This window comes from Trematomus bernacchii, unplaced genomic scaffold (assembly GCF_902827165.1).
Source record: "Trematomus bernacchii unplaced genomic scaffold, fTreBer1.1, whole genome shotgun sequence".
NCBI lineage: Eukaryota > Metazoa > Chordata > Actinopteri > Perciformes > Nototheniidae > Trematomus > Trematomus bernacchii.
In genome coordinates, this window is record NW_022988082.1 from 356,959 (window position 1) to 376,768 (window position 19,810).

Genomic DNA, 19,810 nt, shown 5'->3' on the forward strand with positions numbered 1-19,810 from the left:
TGTTAGCCACCTAGCTCTTTTGAGAGTTCAGTTAAATTGAGCAAATATGAGTTATGGTTGATAGAGTTACAGTAGCTATATATTGTGTATTACTATACAGTGCTAACAAGCACTAGACATTTATTTTGTTTACTACAATGTTTTGAGCATTAAAGGTAGGGTAGGTAAGTTTGAGAAACCGGCTCGAGATCGCTAGAATTTGAAAATACACAACCGGAGAAAATCTGCCACTTCCTTATAGAGCCCCTCCTCCAACACACACGAACGCGCACATGACCAATGAGGGCACGAGATAAGTTTGTGCACAGATGGAAGGCTGACAGGCAGGTAGGCCATCCAGTTATTTTAGCCGGGCCGACTAAAATGATTGGTCGTGCTTTTTACAGTACTACGGCTTCCACAGATGCATTTTTTGTATGGATTTTTTGTCAAAGTACTTAAGATATTCATTGCTATCGGGATGTTAAGAGCATTCCATGGAATATAACAAAGGGTGTATCTCGAGCCGGTTTCTCAAACTTACCTACCCTACCTTTAATGTTTAAACTGTAAATGCTTATCTTGATCTACATTTCATGATTTCATGGTTATTGAAGTCAGTGTGTTTTAGTAGTGCATTTAGAATGAATCTTTTATTTACAATGCAACAGTTTTCCATATTATGGTATCTAAATGTGTTGTATATTTGCATTGATAATTTAGCACTGCACAGTTATGATATTTGATGCACATGTGTTGAAGATACATTTGCAATGTTTTAAGCCGTGTTATATTACACAGGCTGGGTTTTTATGATACCCTTGGATAAGAAGATTCCGGATTTTCTGGATTCTGGATTGTGGACTCCCTGACGAGGGGGATGGCGAGCTACCAATGATAACCTGAACACCTCATCTTTCCGCTACCAGTGGTAGGATTTTGAGAGGACCTTACAGGGACTGAACAAAGAACTATTTTCTTTTGGGGTTTCTTTTTATTTTATTTGGGGTGCACCCAAGTGTCAAGCGCTTTAAACACAATTGGAATTATTTAGAAGAATGTTGTTTATTCCTGTGCCAATATATATATATTTTTCTTTATAAAATCTCAGTATTCACTTCATTCACTCTGGTGTTCGACTTCATTTATTACCCATCCTTTAAGAACCTGGAATACTGGTCCAGTTTTCACACACCTGACAGACTGGTTACAGAGGGGTCAGAGTGTCCGTGGAGGACCGCACATCCTCCCGTCAAGTTTTTTTTTTATAAATCGCAAAGATTGCTTAGAAATTGGTGTACGCCATCTTTTGAGCGTGCGCCACGTTTATAAATGAGGCCCCTGATCAGCTGCTGCTGACGGAGAAATGCAGCAGCTGATCTGACCTGCAGCTCCGCCGCTGTGACGGACCGCTGAGCGGAGCAAAACACACACTTCAAGTTAGACCTACACTTAGGTATTTTATCTACCTCTGGAACAAGCTAGTTATAAATATTGTTAGAGCCATTTTCATTGAGTTATTATTGTCTGATAGTTAGGCTTGATAATAATATAAATTAGATTAAACTCACCATCTAAAGGTATTTTTGTGAGTCATACTATGGTTTAAAATGTATTAATTTAAGGCTCACTTATTTGTTATGATATGTGCGTCAGTATCACGTGCATGGCTATATGCCTATATATGGTAGGTTGATAGGACACAGCTGATGGTGATGAGACGGGGAAACGGAAAAGTCTTTTGACCGTGTTCTTTTTGTTCCTTTTGAAAATGATAAACCTTTAGTTACTATGCAGCGAAAAAATGTGTCCTCCTGTATATGCCGTGTGAATCAATGAATAAAGCTCATCTGATTCAACTACGATCTCCGCTGAATTGTTTGGAAACAAAGAGAGGCGCGTCAAAACCCCGACAGAGGTGGCTATTAAATTGTAGACAAGGATTAAAACGCCACCACAAATATGTTTATTCTTTACCGTCGGGTCACTTATTAGTTATTACAGGTTCAGCGAGCTGCATGAGACTGATACTGACGGGTTGTCAGGAGAGGGAGAGGAAAAGAGAGTACCCCGTTTATTTTTCCCATTTTATTATCCAGAATAACTGTAAACTTTTGAATAAAGTAGTTGATCTACTATAAGTAGTTTGTTTAATTACTTATGTAGTTGTTTTTCATTAACCACTTAACCTGTTAAGCCCGATTGCCCCCACCGGCGGGGGCAAACACAACAATATTGCTCGAAACTGTGTCTCAGGGCGTCTTAACATTTAACAACCTATTAATGTGTCATACCCACTTAACGGGAAGAAACTCAGCTATCAGACAATATTAACCATTTTTAGCTAAACAAAACACAAGGGTAATACCAAGCCTCTGAATTAGCACTAAGCGAAAAAATGCCAACGCACTCAGCACATAACTCACGGTAGAGATATTTTATACTTCATGCTATCTGCACAAACTAGATATCATATGAAAGCTGAGATTCCACATATTCCTTTGGTATAAGTATCATCACTGTGCGACCAAAACTCACGGCAGCGAAAGCCAGGAAAGACAACACACAACTTCACTTTACGGGGCCAAAATAGCAAATACGTCTTACCTTTGCTGTTTTCTGATCAAAAGTTGTGTTCAAGGGCATTAAAACGCATATAGATGCTGCTGAAGGTTAATACAATGTCTCTGTGTCCCTTTGAAATGATTACTGATAATCTATCATAACATTTATGGCAATAAACCTATTTTTCATATAGAGTGTAACGGCGCTTTCGGTTTTGGGCAAACTGCATGCGCATCACTCTCACGCATCACTCTCACTATTCTATTGGCTCTAACGGTTAAAAAGTGGTGTCAATCATCAAAATCGACCAATGGGTTCCAGAGGTGGGTTTTCTTTTCTAAACCTCTCTAAAAAGGTCAAAATTCACTTGTTTTGCATCAATCTTGATACAGGGTACTTATTATATGTTGAGGTTTTTGGCTGCTATCCCATCATTCAAGGGTGGTTTTCACTATAAGTCATGTTTTTTTTTTAGACGGAAACTATAATTTAAATTGTTTTACTATGTTCAATCGGAATTTACTTTAAAGTAAAAACATCTATATTGATTCTGACACTTCTACAGCCAACTCACAGGTGTATCATTGCTTTGAGAAAAAAGATTATTAATTTACCCCTTTTAGAAGTGAAGATTTAGTCATTTGTTCTGGGCATGTAATTTTCGAGAAAAACAGGCTCCGGGCTTAACAGGTTAAACATGCTTTTAATATTTTCACACTCAATAAACCAACAGACTGTTATCATCTGTATCAGTGACAACAATTTGATTTCAGAAACATAATCAAGGTTAAGTGCGTCTTTGATGGAATCATTTATTAAAAAAATTGTAATACCAAATAAACATAAATTAGAGTCATGTACAAATATAAATGCACCCTTGCTTGATTCAAGTGTTGAAACCTACGGCAGTTGAAAATCTAAAAAACTATGACGGCATTATGATCGTGAAGTTTTTTTTTAACAGCAATTATATGAAGTTTTGCTCTATAGATTAATATTTACTTACCTAAATCAACATGCTATGAGAGCAACATACGCAGGTTAAGCTAGCAATGCAGGGCAGCGATGCTGAGCATGTTAGCCTAGCTTGTTAGCCTCAGTTAGTTTGGTAGCTTCAAACTCGATGGCAGCCAGGCCTACCTCGGCTCCTCTTTGCCCTCGTCTGCTTATCTGCTCTGAAGGAAGCTATGGGTGACGTCACAGACTCTTTAATCAGCTTTATTTACACTGTCATATACATTAAGGACATACCACCCGGCCCAGATTTTCAGGATGCTAAATGATCCAGTAGTTTTGTTTTAGATGTGTGTGATCTAGATTCTGGTTTCCATGAGTTGGCCAACAGCCTGAACAAAGGCTCAAATAGGTTATGTCAGCTTTCCACTGTGGGTAACAAATAAATGCCGAGCAGAGAGATCACAAACTGTCTAGAGAGTAGGAGAGTGATGCAGTGGTTGTTCTGCCGGTGTATTTTTGTATTCCAGACACAGAAAGGGGATAATTAACAGTAATATAACTAAATAAACAACAATGACAAAAACATCAGTATCGGCCCAGAATTTTACATTTGATGCATTCTTAGTGATTGTACTATCAAGGTGAAAGCACGCTATTACAAAAAAGCTTGCTTCATGTTCCTTGTGAATACACATACTGCATACATACTGTCCATACATGCACATACTGTATATCAGCAAATGATCTCTACTTCTTTAATATCCTCTTTATTGTTCATATCATGTTGCTTTATCCTATCTTCACCTTCTGTCTTATTTCTCTCATCTTTTTTGCTTTTCTCTACTTCCATCTTTTCTCTCTCCTGTTCCTCTTCTTTCTCTGCGGCTCGCTCTAGTCCTGCTTCCCTGTTCTCCCCCATCAGTGGGCTCCTTCTGTCCTGCAGGGCGCAGGGCAGACAGTTAGCCAGGAACAGGACAGCAGAGAGACAGAGCAGAGAGAGGACAGCCCCCACACCCAGCTTCAGCTCTCCCCCTCCCTGCCCTTCCTCTCCCTCTCCCTGCCCTTCCTCTCCCTCTTCTTCTTTCTCCTGACTAGGGGAGAAGTACACAACACCCTCCTCCAGGCTTGGCATGAGCACAGCTCTTTCCAGATTATTCTGACTGACCATTCCTCTGTTCCACACATCATTCCAGTTTTTATCAGGTCTCTTAACATTGATCTTGTTAAAGTAGTCACTGCTAACATTTTCACTTTCGTCCCCGTCAAAGTTTGCTGCATAGATGTCGCTGTCCGACTCAACCAGCGTGTCTGTAATGTGAAGCCTGAACTTATCGCCTTCCTCATCCCTGTCCCCATCTGGCAGTAAGAAGCCGTGGTCTAGGTTGACTCTTATCCAACCCGATCCTCCAGCCAGCCTCCTGGTTCCCCCTCTTCCGCTGTCCATCCAATCCCTTTCCCCTTCACTGATAGAGTTGGAGGTGATTGGTTGGTCAGTGCAGGTAGAGACCAAAAGTTCTGCACGCAGTAAAGGCCCGCCTCCATCACCCTTGGCAAAGATGCGTTGGCTGGGAATGGGTGTCACCACAACCACAGTCTCAGCCAATGAGGAGAGATGCAGGAAAAAGGGAAGGTCCCAAAAGGAAGAGAGGAGGGAGGCAGTGTCGTCACTGAACTGGAGCCAGACGCTGATGGAAGCCTCCTGCAAAGTGACAACAGGATAAGGGTGTTGAGATTATTATTAGGTCTAATTCAATACGTGAATAACAGTTGGCCAATTGTTTTCAATCAGCAGCTATCTAAATTGAATATTGTGCTATATATATAGGGCCATATCTATAAAAAAAATTCTCTGAAGTGTTTTGCTCAAAATACCAATCAGATACTCTTCTATTTCAGCCCTGTTACTAAAGTGCTGATTCTGGGTCTGGCCCTTTAAATGTTACCGAGCTGCTGCTGACCACGCCCCTTTGGAGCTGCTGCTGGTCACGCCCCTTGGGTCAGAGTGTCCCCCTCCGCATGCAAGCAGTGAGAAGAGAAGGCTGTCTACCAGCAGAAACTCAGCTAAACGCTGCCGTGATTAAACGCCATATCATGTTCCAAACCACATCAAGCATTATTTCTGAAACAGTATGGAGCTTATAATAATAATAATATAATAATAACTTAGATTTATATAGCGCCTTTCAGGGGACCCAAGGTCGCTTTACAGCAAAAAACAGGAGTAAAACAAACATAAATAAAAAAAAATAAAACATTCAGACAAACAGTCGGACAGACCAAACAACAAAATAAATTAGGGAGCGAAGGCCTTGGCAAACAGATGGGACTTGAGGGCCCTTTTAAAGGCGTCAAGTGTGGGGATGTTGCGGACCACCGCAGGGAGAGCGTCCCAGAGGGTGGGGTCTGCCACACTGAAAGCTCTGTCCCCGAAGGTTCGCAGGTTGGTGCGGGGGGTGGTAAGCAGGCCAGAGTCTGAGGACCGCAGGTTCCGGGTCGGGGCATGTGGGCGGAGGAGGTCCGATAGGTACTGGGGGGCATGGGCATGGGGGGACTTGTAAGTCAGGAGGAGGACTTTATAAGATATGCGGGATTTGACCGGCAGCCAGTGGAGGTGAATGAGGGTGGGAGTGATGTGCGTGAGTACCCTGGCAGCACAGTTTTGGACGTACTGGAGCCTGTCCAGGGTTTTGTTGGGTACCCCAAACAGGACACCGTTGCAGTAGTCCAAACGGGAGGTGACAAACGCATTCTCTCTCGCGGGTTTACTACAAGGTCAGTACCTTTTATATCCGGCTTCTTTACACATATTCTCTCCAGTACAGCGTTAGCTCTGATTGTTAGCGATGCTTGCTAATGTAAACACAGACCATATTACTTCTAAACACGTTGTGCATTGTTTCTGATACAGCGACGTTTCTGATAGGGGACTATAGGTTGGGCGGGACGTTGCCAGGAGTTCAACGTAAAGCCAGCCCACATTTTAGTAATGTCGACATGACCGCAGCAAATCTGGATCAGCTGCGTTGGTCCCCCATTTTTAGTGATGTGGGTAAGGAGGAAAAGAGAGAGGGTTGTATTTTCTGACACTTTGTGAGTCTCCTTACACACGGGGGACACATATTTATGTATAAAAGACATCAGAAAGTCAATTTTGCATTATAGGTGACCTTTAAGAGTTGATTATATTTCACATCATTAATCCAAATCTGTAAAGTAACTAAAGATATTAAATAAATGTAGTAGAATAAAAGTACACCATTTACCTCTGAATTGTAGTGGAGTAGAAGTTGTAATAATTAAAGGTAGGGTAGGTAATTCACTTCAGAAACACTTTTTGTTATATTCCATGGAATGCTCTTAACATCCCGATAGCAATGAATAAATGAAATGCTTTGACAATAAATATATACAAATATTTCATCTGTGGAAGCCGTGGCGCTGTAAAAAACAAGTCCAATTATCTGCCTCGGCCCGCGGCAGATAATTGGATGGCCTACCTGCCTGTCAGCCTTCCATCTCGTGCACAAACTTATCTTGTTTATCTTGTACCACTGCAATATGCGATAACACTGTTGATTATTGTGATTGAGATTGTTATCGCTTGGAATATTCAAACAAATACTTAAATATACAGTGTTAATGTTTTTCTGCTTTGGGTTCGCTGCCAATATAGACCCCAGACAGTAGACAATCTAGAAAAGGAAAAAATTAAATCATTATTTATATTCCAACAGTTTATTATTTATTTTTTAGGCAAATCATCTTAATGTCCTTTTTAGAACATTATCTGGTGCATTTAAACAAAAAGTATGGAGATAACTTCCTGCATAACTCCACAAACAAACTACATGTATTACAAACACCCTATGATTCACTTCGCTTTGCAAGTAAATAACATATCTATCAAACAAACACATTACATTTCTATAATAAATCATGTTTCAGAAACAAATACAGCATAGATCTTACAAGTACACAAAAATATTTTCTACGAGTACAAAAAGAAATCACATGACTTTTGGCAGGAATATTCCGCCGTGGTTATGATACATCCGTGGGATTTTCTCACAAATGTCCTGAATTATTCTCCACAGCAGGAGGGGGCGCTACTGAGTCCATTTAAACGGAGGGGGGTGGAGCAGAGCAAGTAACAGCCAGTCTGATGACAGCGGTGTTTCCTGCTCCGTGGAGAATAACTCAGGACATTTGTGATCAAATCCTCAGCACAACCACGATGGAATATTCCTGTCAAAAGTCACATGCTTTTTTTTGTACTCGTAGAAAATATTTGTGTGTACTTGTAATGTCTATGCTGTATTTTGTTTCTGAGACATTATTTATTAGAGAAATGCAATGTGTTTGTTTGATAGATATGTTGTTTACTTGCAAAACCAAATGCATTAGTTTGTAGATGGTGTTTTGTACACTGTGCCTGTTAGTGAATCATAGGGTGTTTGTAATACATGTCGTTTGTTTGTGGAGTTATGGCAGGAAGGCAGGAAAACATCCATACTACCTGGATGATTGAAATAAATAGATACATTTATGAAAACAGGTAAAACAATCTTTCAATTTGTATGTAAACATAAACATTTAATCCAACTGCAACTAGTTTGGGCAGGGGACTGGCCATCTGTGTTCTGGAGAATCACAGAACAGCTGGCATGCATTCATTTATTTTCCCTTTATCTTTTAGGTTGCTCACTGACAGGGCAGAGGATGACGGCACTAATAAATGTAGTTTCTATTTGCCATCTACAGATAACTCTGATTATATTATGAATTCAGATTAAAGCATTGTGACACCGCCGCTGTGGGCTTTTGCATTTCAATTGAGTTCAGTTGTCCTGCCGGAGCGCACCAAAACCAAATTCTATGTCTGTTTTTCTAAAGGAAGAATACTATTTGCAGTCCACATAACTACTTGCTCAGGTCCACTGTTTTCAGTGTACACACCAATCGTTCAGATCACAGGCGGGTCTCAGGATACTGGAATCTAATATGTTATTCTTTTTCTAAACCACGCACCGTTATCTACTCAACAATAAGTCGGAATTACCATTGTTTTTATTTATTTGTTTAATTGCATAATATCTGCCTTTTTTGCCATCCGTCAGGACCGAGAGACGGAGCTCGTCGGAACACCGGAAACTATGTTTTTTTACTGCTTTCTTTTCATTTGAATAATATAATAGTGAATATTAATATTATAATGTTTTACAAACTAGATCACTGGGTCATGTTAAGACCAGCTTTTCTGTGTTGCTGTGGGTTTTTTCCATTGGTTTGGTGTTACAAATATCAAGCAATATACAGTAATAAGCCTTATTAACTATCAACAGAATCATGTTGCCAGGCAACAGCTTGGGTTCATGTCACTTCACAAACTCTGCAACAAGAACCCTACTTTTTTACTTCAATATGTTAAGTAGGCCTAACGGCAGGGGCGGACTGGCCATCGGAATCCCGATGGGCCGTTACTGAAGTGGGCCGCTCGGATAAGTCACTAGCACCCCCCCCCCCCCCCCCGTTGACAATTTCCTCGCGGTATTCACTTGCGGCACGGAGGTGGGCCGCTCGGATAACTCACTAGCACTTGATATATATACCGAAGTGGGCCGGCGGTACCGAAGTGGGCCGGTCGAGAGTCCCGGGCTGACATGTTCTGATGAACAGTGGCGGCTGGCCAATATAATAATAATAATACTAATTAATTATATAAATTGTCAATATTTGTGTGTTTAAAATATGGAATGCACCCAGAAATATGTGTAAAATATGATTTTAAAATAATTTGCGCAAAATATATGCTTTTCCTAGTACACTGTATGTCTGAAGTACTGTGCTGGGGCGATGGAGAAATCGCCCCACGGAGGCGGGTCTCTGTAGCAGGTTAGCCAATTGCTGATTCAAGATATGATTATAAGATACATAAAATGTAGCCAATCAGCGTCCTCAAAACTACTACCAGAGGAGCGATTATTTTATCGCCCCAAGTAAGCAACTGCTACGCAGCTGGACAACGGTCACAGGATTGCGGTGAGGAAACACAATGAGGTGGATAAAAACAGGCATATTTTATCCAAAATAATGAAGTTTTGTGGGGCTTTTGAGTTGGCTTTGCGTGGGCATGACGGGACAGACTCTTCAGTCAACCCTGGCATTTTCAGGGGATTGGTGGATTTTGTTTCCTGCACACTGTGCTGGAGGAGCACCTGAAGATCGCCACCGTTTTTAAAGGCACGTCAAAGAAGTACACCACATTGATTTTAAGAATAAGAATTATTATTATTTGTTTGTTACATCTTCCGCTTTTTGTATTACTGTTGATTATACCGTTGTTCTGTAATATAAATATATATATATTTATATATACATATATATACATATACAGGTGCATCTCAATACATTTGAATATCGTGGAAAAGTAAATTTATTTCATTAATTCAATTCAAAAAGTGAAACTCATAAAAATAAATGGATTCATTACACACAGCCAGCTTCTTTAGCAATGACCTTTTGAGGCTTACCCTCCTTGTGGAGGGTGTCAATGACTGTCTTCTGGACAACTGTCAAGTCAGCAGTCCTCCCCATGATTGTGAAGCCTACACTGTAAAACAGTTCATGTCAGTTCAACTTGCAAATGAAAGTCCACCTGCTGCCTTGAAAAAGCAAATCAAGTCAACTTGAAGACAATCTTTGTTTCAACTCATTAATGCAAGTAAATCTCGTCGATATGACCTAAAGGTTCTAGTTGTATTAACATTGTTTTTTAAGTTGTCTAAATTGATTTAACTTTATACTCAGAGTTTAAACAACTACCAATCTTACATTATTAGTGCAAGAAAAATGTATTTACCTAGTCAAATAAAATCACATTTCAGTATTATTATAACTCACACTTTCAAATTCAACATTTATATGACTCATAATTTCAAGTTAAGAATATTGTAATAATACATTTGTTTCAACTTAGATCTATTAGTTATATTGACTTCTGATTGCAAGTTTACATAAATTAATAATAATTATTGCAGTGCATTTATTCAGATATATAACATTTATTTAAAAAAATATGTTATACATCAATTTAAACCCAAAATGTAATTGGCAATAGGCCAGATGAAAAAAGAGAAATGGCAAAATGAGAATGAACCATACAATAAACTTTCATGACTAGAACAGGGTTCCCGCGGGGTCTTAACCTGTTAGGAAGATTTTTTTTTTAACCTGTTAACCTGTTAAGCACCAAGCCTGTTTTTCATGTTTCAGGCTCGAAAACGACATGCCCAAAACAAATGACAACAACTTAACTTCTAAAAGGGTTATATGAATAATCTCTTTTATCAAAGCAAGGTTACATCTGTGAGTTGGATGTAGAAGTGTCAGAATCAATATAGATTTTTCTCAGTCAGAATAAATTCAGATGGAACATGGTAAAAAAAGGTAAATTCTTACCTCCGCCTAAAAAAAAACCCATTACTTATAGTGAAAACCACCCTTGAATGATGGGATGGTAGACTAAAAGCTTTAGGAATCCAAAGTACAACATATAATAAGTACCCTGTATCGAGATTGATGCAAAACAAGTGACATCTGACCTTTTTAGCCAGGTTTAGAAAAAAAAAACCACCTCTGGGGTGATTTGGGTGTAAATGGGCGTTTTTACAGTTTCTCTGGAACCCATTGGTCGATTTTGGTGATTGTAATCTCTTCCTGACCGTTAGAGCCAATAGAATCGAAGGGGGGTTTTCACATAGACACCAACATTAACACAAAGAGGTGGGGGCTTTGCGCATGCAGGCTTGCACCAGAGTGAAGCGATCTCTCGCTCTGACATCTGGAAACGGAAAAGCAGTTTTATTGCTTATGGATTATCAGAAATCATTTCAAAGAGGACACACACACATTGGATTAACCTATGGATTAACTGCAGCATCGTTTTTTATCGTTTTAATGCCATTGAAGACCAGTTTTGACCAGACAAAGACCAAGGTAAGCCATGTTAGCGTTTGTAGCTACCTAGCGCCAAATGTTTTGTTGTACGTTTTCGTTTATAGAGTCGCGAGTTTGTATCACTGAGTGTTGAGGTGGGCACCCATCGATTCTGTGTCTCCAGACGATGCTAATCGATGGGTTGGCTGTGCATCTAGGATAAGTAATAAGGGAGTTATGAGTGAGTTTCGGTGCAGTGATAGGTTAGCATTTTTTCGCTCGTGGCTAATTCAGAGGCTGAGTGTTAGCATTGTGGGTTTTTTTTGGAGAAAAAAAATTAAAAAGATCAGTTAGCTGACTTTCTTCCCGTTACATGGATATAAAACATTCATAGTTTGTTAAATATTAAGATTCCTTAGACGTTGTTTCCTGCAAATGACGCGTTTATCTGCCTGGTACCGGGGGGGCGGTGCGTAAGAGGTTAAAAAGTCTTAAAAAGTCTTACATTTGATAATCTGAATTTAAGGCCTTAAAAAGGTCTTAAATATGACCAAAAAAATAAGAAAGGTCTTAAATATGATTTAGAAGGTCTTAAAAATGATGGGATTTGAAAGGTACTTCTGTGTTGCGATCGCGTCTAAAATGTGTTTTGGGGGAAATGTCCGGGCTGCAAAGTAACGGTAATAGCCATTCAGTTCCCCCCAACAATTTGTATTGAAATAAATCAACATGGAACCAGTAATCACTAACTTTGTTTCCCCCGGCCCCTTATCGGAGAACACCCAGCTAGTAACCTAGCAACCAAGCTTCAGCTAGCGGCAGTCAGAAACTCATGTCTCTTCGAATCTACTTACAAATAAATATGGGGAAGTGTAAGTTCAACCGTATTTGGTTGGAAAACATCGAATTTAGTGCTTGGTTGAAACCAGTGGAGGGGAACGTGTTTGAAGCCCGCTGCACCTTTTGCAAAATAAATTAGCGTTTGTTTGGCTAATGTAGCGTTAGCTAGTGCAGCGTTAGCTAGTGCAGCAGCTCCCGCAACAACACCGGGGGACCTCCGGGCGACGTTTGGGTCTACGACGTCAACCCTAAAAGCGGAGGTGCTGTAGTGTATACGCTAAATACCGTAGTTAAACACCAATCATACAACAGCAACGATGAAAGATTGTAGCCAAGGCAGCAGTTACTCACACACACACACACACACAACACACACACACACACACACACACACACACACACACACACACACACACACACACACACACACACACACACACACACACACACACACACACACACACACAGGCTGCTCGATTATGGCAAAAATCATAATCACGATTATTTTTGGTCAATAATTGATATCACGATTATTAAATTCATTGACTTTGAAAACATCCATTTATTGAACTTTAAAACAAATAATAATTTGAACAGTATCTTTTTAACTGTTGATTACCCTGAACGTATAATTCAACTGAAAAACCAATACAACAATAAATTAAATAAATGATATATTTAAATAAATAATATCAAAATAATAAATACCAATAAACAAGATCAACAAATATTTTGGAGCGCACTTCCACAAGCTACTAAACATATATAAATATGATAAATAAAAATAAATTAGACTAAAATTAATTAGATCAAATATGTTGTAGTGCACTGTCACAACCTAGCAAAGCTAAATAATAGTTTTTTTCGATTATGTTATTTTTGTAATTGTGGCAGGCCAAAATCGTAATTGCGATTAAAATATTATTAATTGCACAGCCCTAACACACACACAAGCACACATACACACTTTTTGGCTAACACAGTTCTGTACTGTTATGCTGTTATGTTCAGTCATTGTTCTTATGTTGAACATTTACATTTACATTTACTTTGTAAGTAATTATGAGACGTATTTCTTCTTTCATAGCAATTTTCCTTCATACTTTCTTGCCGTGAAATAGGTCTTAAATTCTATTCAAAGTGGTCTTAAAAAGTCTTAAATTTGAGTTGGCGAAACCTGCAGGAACCCTGTAGAAAGAAGATTATTTTAAAGCTATTTTTAAATAAAAGTGTTGGTTCATTAGGAAAGTTATTATCTCCCAAAGCATATACATTTAGACAATCAAACATTCAGTTCAGGAAAACATAAGGGTTTACCACCTCTTTATTGTACAAACAATATTGCTGGATACACAAACTATGTTTGTTAGATGAACAATAGATGAACAATGTTAGTTGAAGAATGTAGGAGACCCCAAAAACTGTTTCCTCTCAATAAGGGCTTGAAATGTGCATTAATTTGTTAACGATCTCAGCAGCTGTGTTTATATTGGACCTGCACTTTACAAACTACACAGCTGAAAACAAGAACAATGTGTAGAATAACTGTCCAAAACAGAAACTCCCTTCTTCCAAGAGCAATGACACAGTCATTTGTTTAGAGGTGATCTCAGCAGTTTATTTCTGAGTCCATGGATTCTTGCGGAGCATTGGTCTGTTTTGATGGTCATGATGACCTTTTGAAAGAACTCAAAAGAGTATTTCATGTTGCGGGGGTACTCGGGGTTGAGGCAGTAGATTGCCCCCATTAACATGGCGAAGCCTGTGGGCACATTTCGGAGGTCATGTAGGATGATCTTCTCTTCTACCACCACAGCCACATTGAAGACTTCCAGAGGAAATGAGTCAAGCAGAGGGCCTTCATGTCCAATCAACAGTCCAACCTGCATTCCTTTCAGGATCACATTGAGGGTTTCTTCATGAGCCTAATAACAAAGACACATACATCTTAATTGACTGTTCCAAACTTGAAATAAAAACACGACAAATTGCAAGGTCATCACTTTTTCAGTCATTATTGCAATTACTAAGTTAACAATAGTAATACGTAAACAATACACAATATTGTAAATGAGCATTATATTGGCTATGGCAAAACCTCAAATTAAGCGAGAGAAAAGTAAATGTATAATATGTAATAATATAGTGACTTACATCACACATCCTGATTACGTTGGAGGAATCCTCTGGAATAAATATTGGAAGACCGAGTAGGGCAGCCGTTCTACTGTTCTGGTTTGTGTCCTCCAGGGGGAAAAAAGACAAGGGTAGGTAAATATGATAGCCAAGCTAGAATCCTTATCTTTGCACATTTTTGGTAATAGTTTCTCTGTAAAATACTTGCCTCTTTCTGAAGACACTGCAGAACACCACTCAGGGCCAACCTTCGTCCAGATGCTACAGCAGCTTTGTAAGCCTCCAACAGACTTGGAACCATGGCATCTAGTCCTTCCAGGAAAGATTTCAGCAGGTCTTTGGTGACAATTCTGCTGAACTCGGCACATAGCTAAAACATACAAAATAAACAAACAGAGAAATGACAGGAGTGAGAGAAAAATAAGAGCACCATGTCACAGCTGTAGTAATTTAAAGAGAGAAATCCAAAATATAACTGCAAGAAATAGTACATGCTTTATGTTGTTGAAGTATGATATCCTATAGTTCAGTAATAGTACTTGTACCACATTGAAAGTCCTCCATTATTATGAAATGATGGAGTATATGATATTATAAATGTAATAGTATTATCAGCCAACTTAAGTAGAATTATGCATCTTGCAGTAAAATATGCCCTCTTTTTATTTTTGTGTTATAGCTGAAGTTACAAAAATATCTTGTGTAGAAGTAAACAATTGCACAAACTGCACTCGATTAGCAAAGAATTACCTGTGTCTGACCGGGCCATTCTGTCGAATGACTGCTACTTGGGGAATCATCCAGTGTTGAGTCAGAAACCACTTCAGAAGATGTGAACACAACTGGCAAGTGGCTCGTTCCGCTGGTAGCTCCTTAATGTCTGTCAAATTGCAGAGCTGATTCCCAAAGTCGGAATCTTCAAACTGTAAAATGAAGTTCCCTCGTAGACCCAGAGTGTTGCGCAGTTTTGCACACAGATCATCAACTGATGAGGGAACATCTTCTAGGGTGACACGCCTTATATCTTCAGGTGAGAGGATAACTCTGAGAAACATCATTGAGGTGTCTGCATCAGCTGAAACACAGTGAACAATATAGAAAACACTTTATCATCAGGAAATAAACATTGGAAGTGAATTGAAAATAAGTTGCACGTAATAAAATGTACAGAAGAGACTAAAGAAAACACTTCCCAGTCAAACTTTACCTTAATGTAACATGAATGTCCTTGGAGTGACAACCAGCTTTCCTTCCACAAGGTATGCAGCAAGAGGGGTGTAGTCATTCAGATTGTCAGGCTCGACAACCACAGTCACTGCAGGGTCTCTTCTGGCAAGCTGGAAACACCCAAGATGAATCACGAAGGCTGCTGTGAATAGTTCCATAATGAATGATATGCAGCAATCCACTACACAGATATCGAGTACTCTCCATAAAAATCTGGCAGTCCACTTGTCTGTCCAACTGAGAGCAGAGCACCATTCCTTTCGAATATTTTGTCCCATTTAAGTAAACAGTGGAGGTGAGTGAAACAGAGTACAGATCTTTAAACTTATTCCTTAAGGCCTCTCTGATAGCAACATCTAAGATGTCCACAGATACGACTGATGATTTCCCAGTCTCAATGCTTGGTTTGAAAATTGTTGGCATCTCCAAATAATATGCCAACATCAGCTGATGTCTTGTGGCTAAAGTGTGCAGAATATTTTTGAAGTTGCCAGTATTGTGAACCACCTTTTTAAAGAAAGAATGTTTGGCCTCAAATCTTATTGTCCAGAACTCAATTGGTGGACCAAGTTTCTTGATCAGTACAGGATAATGTTCAAGATAATGATGCTGAGGACGTAATCTTGTACCAGGAAATATTTCCAATAGCAACTGTCTGTGGTCAGAGATGTTTGCTTGTAGGTAGCACAGGGTTTCTGTTGTGAATGAGGGGCTGGATAGTAGCTCCACAATGTCTTTCAGTTCAAGGATCACAGACCAGGTTTGTTTTCTTTAAAGTATTCACCATCTTGAAATGAACTGTAATGACCTTCCCGTCTTCCCGTTGACGTCTGTAATGATTGAAGAATCTCAGTTATTTCAAACAACTTACTTAACAGCTCTAAAATAGGAACATAAACAAATGAATGGGTTTTTTCTTGTACATTTAGCACATACTCGACTGGTTCAATGACTGCAAAGTTATTTTACGCTCTCTGTGCCCAAAGGTCCCTGCCTTGAAATACATTTCAGTGGGTTTAAAGATTGTATTTCATCACACAATGCTGTAACAACAGAGGCATCAACTACACAGTTATTTTCCTCCAAAACTTTCTGTATAATTTCCTTGATATTTTGATCAACAAGTTCTCCAATGTCAAATAACTCATCAATTACTTCCTGTATTGCTGAATTAGAAACATGTAAAATGGTTTGCATGCGGAGGAATAAAGATGCAAACTTATTTGTAATGGTCTCTCCATTTTCAAGAAGATGTTCAGCACCAGGTAGAGAATCATATGAAGGTGATGCCTCAGTATCAGAAACAGAATCCTCCCTGATTACAGTATTTGTATGTCCATGCTGTACACAAAGCCCTAGTCTAAGACTATTTAGGGTGGAACATTTATGATAGCGACTTCTATGAGCAGTAATGGTTGATAGTATACTGGACTTGAATGAGCAGTCTACGAATGGACATTTAACTGTTTCCCTATTCCTCAAATGAGTCTTTAAATGAGCAAAATATCTGTTCATGTCACTAGGCTCTGAGAATGAACACAAATCACAGCATAATTTTGACACACATTTGTTAGCTTCTTTAACATGTTCTTTCAAATGTTTTTTATGTAAAGCTTGGGTTTGAAATGTGTTCAAACAGTCTTCATAAATACAGACAAGGCCTGAACACCTTCGATGATGTCCATGACGCTGTTTATAATGCTGAATTATTCTTCCTTGCCAATTGGAGGAGAACGCACAAAACATACATTTCCACTTCATGAAATGGACATGCTCGTTCACACCTGTAACACAAAATAAATGCACGTTAATTACCTTGATATTGACCTTCCACAAATATATTGGTATCAGCATTTATGTTTTCATATCAGCAGAGATGAAAAAAATTGCTTTAAAAATTACAATGAAGACAATTATGCTTGGGGTGATTCAAATTTACGTTCCAGTGTTCAGGTTACATTTGTAATAGCAGTTGCCCCCTATTTCTTCAAATCATACCACAGCAGTAGCGAGTTTCATGCAGCAGAGCGGTCAAAGAAGTCACTGTTTGTTGTTTTTGTGGTCTTTATTTCTTGCTGCTGTGGCGTGATCCATACATTAGATTTAAACTCAAGAGCTACTGCTATCCCTCTCTCTACCCCTCTCTCTATCCCTCGCCCCACCGGCTCCCGATGCTCTCTCACCTGCTCTTGGTTGCCCACACACTACGTACATTACGCACCGCACTATTCCCGAAAAAGCTAAACTACTCTCATGACATTTTGGTATGATACTTATAAAGTAATAGTTAGAATATCCGACACACGAAAACCCAACACAAATGTCGTCTCCGTGTCTCCTCTGCCCTGTCCCCCCACACATACACACACGCAGAGCGGAGAAAAAAGCAGACAAGGTAGATCTCCCTCACAAATGATGAGTTGCCTCCAGGGTCTGCAGCATGCGCCACATGATTACACGTCTTTATGTGTATACAGTTCATAATAAATTGTATATTTTACTGGTCAATATTAAACCCAAAGTGCACGCACAGCCATTAAAAGTGACAGTCTCGCTCCCTTAACCCTGACTTTAGTAGCTCATAATTAAAAACAAATCCATTTGCTTACACTTTAATATTTGTAGCTTTCTATCAATATTAGTAAGCACAACGTCCACAGATAACTTCATACTCTTTATTTTTTCAAACCGTAGTAGTAGCAGGCAAAGAATTAAAGGTTTTAAAATCATTAAAACTTACCTCCATTGCTGGTAAATAAAATGCCCTCCGTAATAGTAATGTGTAGGTTGCGAGCGAGCCGATTCTGTTGAACGGCTCTTTGGTACGAACGAGGGGAACCGAGTCGTACTTGGTCAGAGCCGTTCTTTTTATCGTTCAATCGTTGGTCCGCACTCAGTAGCCTCGTCTCAATACCCCTCCTCGACTCCTCCTTTCCCTCACTCGCGTCCCTTCCTTGCGTCTTAGCTCCGCCTCCGTAAGATGCGAGCGAGAGACACGAGGAGGTGACGCGAGGACAGAGGAGTCCTCAGGTATTAATTGGGATGTCCTCGTTCACTCAAACGTCACTCTTCAACGACGTCTGTTAATGATGACATGTGCACAGCTGTATCCCCTCTCATCGGGCTTAACTGAATAACCTTTAGAACCGGCCCATTTATTGTTAAATATGTATTTAAATGATGAATCTTTCTCTTGTTAGTCAAGGAATTCAATGTATGATGGTTGGTCCTGCTTTTGTGTTCCGTTGTGGTGTAAAATGTACATTTCAATAAAATTATAATTATAATAATGTGAAAGCCTTTACTCTGAACATGTGTGTCCTGTAGATCCCCACATTTACCACAAACCCACATTCAGGACTGTGCATTTTAAATAATTTAACTACTCAATATTTTAACACAAAACAAAACAAATAATTGTTATTTATCAAGATCTAGCCATTTATGAAATAGCTTTCTTAATAGCTATGTTTTAGTGACGTCCAAGATCATTAAACATGACTTAAATTGTTAGTATAACCTTAAGAAATGAATTGCACATAATAATTCCCACGGAGCTGAGCACTTATACATTTATGTGACGCTTTTCCACTCATTCTTCCAGTTCTCCGTTTTCCTCTCTTGAAATCGCATCATTTATGAGAATACATTTTATAACATTAAGACAACATATTCGAGGGGTGATCAATAACATATCCGTATTTATTTATTTCTCCAAGTTACGTTTTTGTGTGCACTGAGGAGTCTCAAACAGGCGTTTGTTTAATCATTTTAAGATTGGCTTTAATCCATTTTTGCAAATGTATTCTTCATATATGATACATTAGAGGTAATGTTTTGATTGATGGTATTATTTTCACATGTTTCTCTCCATTCTTCCTTCTGCCAACGGTGTCTCAGTTTCTCATCTTTCCCGTTTTTGTGCGTACGCATGGGTCAGAGTGTCCGTGGATGACCGCACATTCTCCTGTCAAGTTTGTTTTTTATAAATCGCAAAGATTGCTTAGAAATTGGCGTACGCCATCTTTTGAGTGTACGCCACGTTTATAAATGAGGCCCCTGGACTGCAACTGAGAGCACTGGGCGAGGTACAAAGGTAGAGGGGGAGGATGGAATAGAACAATAACCGGTGTGGAAGAGAGGCTGCCTGCAACCATGGCGTTTGTGTTTG

At 39.3% G+C, this 19,810-nt stretch overlaps 1 protein-coding gene across 1 annotated transcript in view; it reads right to left on the reverse strand.

The window, feature by feature from the left end:
• Positions 1–4,234: 4,234 nt before the first annotated feature.
• The window catches only part of tmem132a (transmembrane protein 132A), an 84,069-nt gene continuing 68,493 nt past the window's right edge, over positions 4,235–19,810 (reverse strand). The window contains exon 15 of the mRNA XM_034120911.1: positions 4,235–5,200. Within this exon, the coding sequence (XP_033976802.1) occupies positions 4,235–5,200 (966 nt within the window). The remainder of the gene's footprint in view (positions 5,201–19,810) is intronic.